Source organism: Silurus meridionalis, chromosome 19 (assembly GCF_014805685.1).
Source record: "Silurus meridionalis isolate SWU-2019-XX chromosome 19, ASM1480568v1, whole genome shotgun sequence".
NCBI lineage: Eukaryota > Metazoa > Chordata > Actinopteri > Siluriformes > Siluridae > Silurus > Silurus meridionalis.
The window spans coordinates 198645-205331 of record NC_060902.1 but is presented as its reverse complement, the minus strand read 5'-3'; the positions used below and the strand labels follow the sequence as shown (position 1 = coordinate 205331).

General features: G+C 39.7%; 1 protein-coding gene across 1 annotated transcript in view; it reads left to right on the top strand.

Moving 5' to 3' along the window:
* The first annotated feature begins 759 nt into the window (after positions 1-759).
* The window catches only part of arfgap1 (ADP-ribosylation factor GTPase activating protein 1), a 22732-nt gene continuing 16804 nt past the window's right edge, over positions 760-6687 (top strand). Inside the window, 4 exon segments of the mRNA XM_046875097.1 lie at positions 760-1062; positions 1462-1521; positions 3214-3323; positions 4006-4177. Of these exon segments, the coding sequence (XP_046731053.1) occupies positions 1462-1521; positions 3214-3323; positions 4006-4177 (342 nt within the window). The 5' untranslated portion in view covers positions 760-1062.

The following is a 6687-nucleotide window of genomic DNA, read 5'->3' as shown; positions in this document are numbered from 1 at the left end:
GGCTGAGGGCACTGACGTGCGCAGACCCGCGCTGAGGGCACTGACGTGCGCAGACCCGCGCTGAGGGCACTGACGTGCGCAGTGTGTGTATGATTGTAATATTTCAGTATGGTATAAATGATACGTTTCAGTTTACAATAACAAAAACGGCTATGTTAAAAAAGGATTCAGATTTAGTTTGACTTTATACTGGAATATAAAAGCAAATGAAATGCAGTCAATGTTTGAATATTATTTATATTATATTATATTAAGTTTATAATCTTGTGTACAGTGTAGATTTATTCATTATTAGAGATTTAAAGCACTTTTGTACGTCGCTCTGGATAAGGGCTTCTGCTAAACGCTACAAATGTAAATGTAAAAACGTGTCGATATTTGAGAAGAGTTTCACGTGTAAACGCTGGTCATTTCAACCAATCAGAGCGCTCCGTCATATCCGGGTATCCGAGTAAAACAATGAGCTTTTTATAGTAAAAGTAAAATTAATTTTAATTTAATATTATACATTTTTATGTTTTAGTGAAAATATTCACACTTGCTTGTGGGAGGTTCAGTACAAAATTACAAAATATAAATATATAAATAAATACAATATAAAGTGTTTAAATCGATACGTTTCAAAGTTGTTAGGGACATTTTTTTTATATATATATATATTTTATTTTGAAACCAGCAGATGGGGGGGGGTTGATGAGACCCGGAAGTAAAAGCGAACATCCCCGTGACTGAAACGCATGACAGGAATTCACTTCCGCTACCGGTGTGACGTCATGCACGGGTTTTTCTACTGCCAACGCAGCAGAGTGGAGACGCGTTGCGCGCGCGGAGGCGTGATGACGTCGTAGGGTTTAACGTACAGACAAGTAGCAGAGTGTGTGTGTGTGTGTGTGTGTGTGTGTGTGTGAGAGAGAGAGAGAGAGAGAGAGAGAGAGAGAGCTTGAATGTGTGTGTGTGTGTGTACGAGGATTCTCTTCATCTAAACGGTCTTAAATTCAGCTCCTTCATCATCTCCTCCTCCTCCTCTTCCTCGGCTCGGCTCTTCAGCTCATCAGTGACCAGGTGCGTGTTTTCCGGTGTCCTGTTTCTGTTCTGCTCTCCGGGGCTGAGGGGTTTTTATTCCAGCTCTCAGGCGCTCAGAAGATCATCGGTGTGTGGAAGCAGAACATATTTACTTCTAATCACCACATTATCTGTGTGAAGCTGCTTTGAGACAATGTTCATTGTTAAAAGCGCTATACAAATAAAAATGAATTGAATTGAACATATCAGAGGCCTGAGGAGACCCAGGACATGTTCCACACCGCGTTTCTCCTGTTTATTACACATGATCATGTAGGAGGTGATGACAATGATGATGTCCTGAAGCCTGAGTGTGACGGTGTACAGGACACATCAACGTCGTCAACACTCACTCACAATCTCTGTGTGTGTGTGTGTGTGTGTGTGTGTGTGTTGTAGATGGCGAGTCCTCGAACCCGACGTGTTCTGAAGGAAGTCAGGACCAATGATGGAAATAACGTGTGTAGAATTTCACTTTACATACTTTAATAAAACCACTTTACTATTGTTTCAGACTACACTGAGATTACACTGAGAGTATATTGAGATTACACTGAGAGTATATTGAGATTACACTGAGAGTATATTGAGATTACACTGAGAGTATATTGAGATTACACTGAGATTATATTGAGGTTACACTGAGAGTATATTGGGATTATATTGAGGTTACACTGAGAGTATATTGAGATTACACTGAGAGTATATTGAGATTACACTGAGATTACACTGAGAGTATATTGAGATTACACTGAGATTATATTGAGGTTACACTGAGAGTATATTGGGATTATATTGAGGTTACACTGAGAGTATATTGAGATTACACTGAGATTATATTGAGGTTACACTGAGAGTATATTGGGATTATATTGAGATTACACTGAGATTATATTGAGGTTACACTGAGAGTATATTGGGATTACAGTGAGGTTACACTGAGAGTATATTGGGATTACAGTGAGGTTACACTGAGAGTAAATTGAGATTACAGTGAGGTTACACTGAGAGTAAATTGAGATTACAGTGAGGTTACACTGAGAGTATATAGGAATTACAGTGAGGTTACACTGAGAGTATATTGGGATTACAGTGAGATTACACTGAGAGTATATTGGGATTACAGTGAGATTACACTGAGAGTATATTGGGATTACAGTGAGGTTACACTGAGAGTATATTGAGATTACACTGAGAATATATTGAGATTACAGTGAGGTTACACTAAGAGTATATTGAGATTACAGTGAGTATATTGAGATATAGTGAGACTACAGTGATTACATTTAGAGTATATTGAGACACAGAGTACATTGAGAGTACAGTGAGAGTATATTGAGACACAGTGAGACTACAGTGATTACAGTGAGAGTATATTAAGACATAGTGAGACTACAGTGAGTATATTGAGATTACAGTGAGATTATGGTGCGCAATATGGTGCGAGATTACACTGAGAGTATATTGAGATAACACTGAGAGTATATTGAGATAACACTGAGAGTATATTGAGATTACACTGAGATTATATTGAGGTTACACTGAGAGTATATTGGGATTATATTGAGGTTACACTGAGAGTATATTGGGATTACAGTGAGGTTACACTGAGAGTATACTGAGATTACAGTGAGGTTACACTGAGAGTAAATTGAGATTACAGTGAGGTTACACTGAGAGTATATAGGGATTACAGTGAGGTTACACTGAGAGTATATTGGGATTACAGTGAGATTACACAGAGTATATTGGGATTACAGTGAGATTACACTGAGAGTATATTGGGATTACAGTGAGGTTACACTGAGAGTATATTGAGATTACACTGAGAATATATTGAGATTACAGTGAGGTTACACTAAGAGTATATTGAGGTTACACTGAGAGTATATTGGGATTACAGTGAGGTTACACTGAGAGTATATTGAGGTTACACTGAGAGTATATTGGGATTACAGTGAGGTTGCACTGAGAGTATATTGAGATTACACTGAGAATATATTGAGATTACAGTGAGGTTACACTGTAAATTTTTACACTATTTTATTAGTGTAAAAATTTTAGTGATTTTTTTAGTGTCAGTATAATATGTATTATATACTGTGTGTGTGTGTGTGTGTGTGTGTGTGTGTGTGTGTGTGTGTGTTGCAGGTGTGTTTCGAGTGTGGAGCGTTTAACCCTCAGTGGGTCAGTGTGACGTATGGAATCTGGATCTGTCTGGAATGTTCGGGAAAACACAGAGGACTCGGGGTTCACCTCAGGTGAGAGAGAGAGAGAGAGAGAGAGAGAGAGAGAGAGAGAGATGAACAAACAGAGTGATAAAGGAAGAGAAAGTCAGGAACACAGAAGGAGACACAGACGGAGACACTGACAAAGAGACAAAAGGAGACACAAAAAGAATAATTTGAAGAAAGAGAAACAAACAGACAGACAGACAGAGAGAGAGTCAAGTCAAGTTTATTTCTATTGCGCTTTTCACAACACACATCGTCTCAAAGCAGCTTTATAGAAATCAACAGTGAAGGTGAATGATGTGTGTTTATCTCTGATGAGCAGCATGGAGACTGTGGTGAGGGAAAAACTCACTTAGATGTCATGAGGAAGAAACCTTGAGAGGAACCAGACTCAAAAGCAGAACCTCATCCTTATTTGGGTAGTTTCTCATGAGCTAAACAGACAGACACAGACAGAGACACAGACTGAGAATAATATGGAGAGAGAGACAGACAGATAGATAGACAGACAGACAGACAGACACCAACTGAGGAGACACAGACAGAGAATAATTTTGAGAGAGAGAAACAGACAGACACAGACGGAGACACAGACAGAGAATAATACGGTGAGAGAGAAAGAGACAGACAGAGAAACAGACAGCCACAGACTGAGGAGACACAGACAGCTGAATGAAGAGTCTCTGTGCTGTGGTTGTGTTTTCTGTAGCTTCGTACGCTCGGTGTCGATGGATAAGTGGAAGGATATGGAGTTGGAAAAGATGAAGGCTGGAGGAAACGAGAAGTTCCGTCTGTTCCTGGAGCTGCAGGACGACTACAACCTCAACTGGAGCTTACAAGAGAAATACAACAGCCGAGCTGCAGCACTCTTCAGGGACAAAGTGAGACACACACAAACACACACATACAGTGCCTTGCGAAAGTATTCGGCACCCTTGAACTTTGCGACCTTTTGCCACATTTCAGGCTTCAATCATAAAGATATAAAACTGTAATTTTTTGTGAAGAATCAACAACAAGTGGGACACATCATGAAGTGGAACAAAATTTATTGGATATTTCAAACTTTTTTAACAAATAAAAAACTGAAAGATTGGGCGTGCAAAATTATTCAGCCCCCTTTACTTTCAGTGCAGCAAACTCTCTCCAGAAGTTCAGTGAGGATCTCTGAATGATCCAATGTTGACCTAAATGACTAATGATGATAAATAGAATCCACCTGTGTGTAATCAAGTCTCCGTATAAATGCACCTGCACTGTGATAGTCTCAGAGGTCCGTTTAAAGCGCAGAGAGCATCATGAAGAACAAGGAACACACCAGGCAGGTCCAAAATACTGTTGTGGAGAAGTTTAAAGCCGGATTTGGATACAAAAAGATTTCCCAAGCTTTAAACATCCCAAAGAGCACTGTGCAAGCGATAATATTGAAATGGAAGGAGCATCAGACCACTGCAAATCTACCAAGACCTGGCCGTCCCTCTAAACTTTCAGCTCATACAAGGAGAAGACTGATCAGAGATGCAGCCAAGAGGCCCATGATCACTCTGGATGAACTGCAGAGATCTACAGCTGAGGTGGGAGACTCTGTCCATAGAACAAAACAATCAGTCGTATACTGCACAAATCTGGCCTTTATGGAAGAGTGGCAAGAAGAAAGCCATTTCTTAAAGATATCCATAAAAAGTGTCATTTAAAGTTTGCCACAAGCCACCTGGGAGACACACCAAACATGTGGAAGAAGGTGCTCTGGTCAGATAAAACCAAAATCGAATGGCAACAATGCAAAACGTTATGTTTGGCGTAAAAGCAACACAGCTCATCACCCTGAACACACCATCCCCACTTTCAAACATGGTGGTGGCAGCATCATGGTTTGGGCCTGCTTTTCTTCAGCAGGGACAGGGAAGATGGTTAAAATTGATGGGAAGATGGATGGAGCCAAATACAGGACCATTCTGGAAGAAAAACCTGATGGAGTCTACAAAAGACCTGAGACTGGGACTGAGATTTGTCTTCCAACAAGACAATGATCCAAAACATAAAGCAAAATCTACAATGGAATGGTTCACAAATAAACATATCCAGGTGTTAGAATGGCCAAGTCAAAGTCCAGACCTGAATCCAATCGAGAATCTGTGGAATGAACTGAAAACTGCTGTTCCAACCTCACTGAGCTCGAACTGTTTTGCAAGGAGGAATGGGCAAAAATTTCAGTCTCTCGATGTGCAAAACTGATAGAGACATACCCCAAGCGACTTACAGCTGTAATCGCAGCAAAAGGTGGCGCTACAAAGTATTAACTTAAGGGGGCTGAATAATTTTGCACACCCAATTATTCAGTTTTTTATTTGTTAAAAAAGTTTGAAATATCCAATAAATTTTGTTCCACTTCATGATGTGTCCCACTTGTTGTTGATTCTTCACAAAAAAATTACAGTTTTATATCTTTATGTTTGAAGCCTGAAATGTGGCAAAAGGTCGCAAAGTTCAAGGGAGCCGAATACTTTCGCAAGGCACTGTATATACATACATACATAAATACATACATACATTTTATATATATATATATATATATATATATATGTGTATGTATGTATGTATGTATGTATGTATGTATATTACACACAAACACACACACACACAGTTTCACACTGTACAAATTGTGAATAAAAACAGAATGAATGATGTGGAAGTTTCAAATTTCAATATTTTATTCAGAACACAACACAGATGACAAAATGTTTAAACTGAGAAAATCATTTTGAGGGAAAAATAAGTTGATTTTAAATTTCATGGCATCAACACATCTGAAAAAAGTTGGGACAAGGCCATGTCTCCACTGTGTGGCGTCCTCTCTTCTCTTTATAACAGTCTGTACACGTCTGGGGACTGAGGGGACAAGCTGCTCAAGTTTAGGAATAGTCCCATTCTTGTCTAATACAGGCTTCTAGTTGCTCAACTGTCTCAGGTCTTCTTCTATCATCTTCCTCTTTATGATGCACCAAATGTTTTCTCTGGGTGAAAGATCTGGACTGCAGGTGGACATTTCAGTACCCGGATCCTTCTTCTACACAGCATGATGTTGTAATTGATGCAGTATGTGTTCTGGGATTGTCGTGTTGGAAAATGCAAGGTCTTCCCTGAAAGAGACGTCTGGATGGGAGCATATGTTGTTCTAGAACTTGGATATACCTTTCAGCATTGATGATGCCTTTCCAGATGTGTAAGCTGCCCATGCCACACACACTCATGAACCCCATACCATTAGAGATGCAGGCTTCTGAACTGAGCGCTGAGAACAACTTGGGTTGTCCTTGTCCTCTTTAGTCCGGATGACATGGCGTCCCAGTTTTCCAAAAAGAACTTCAGATTTTGATTCGTCTGACCACAG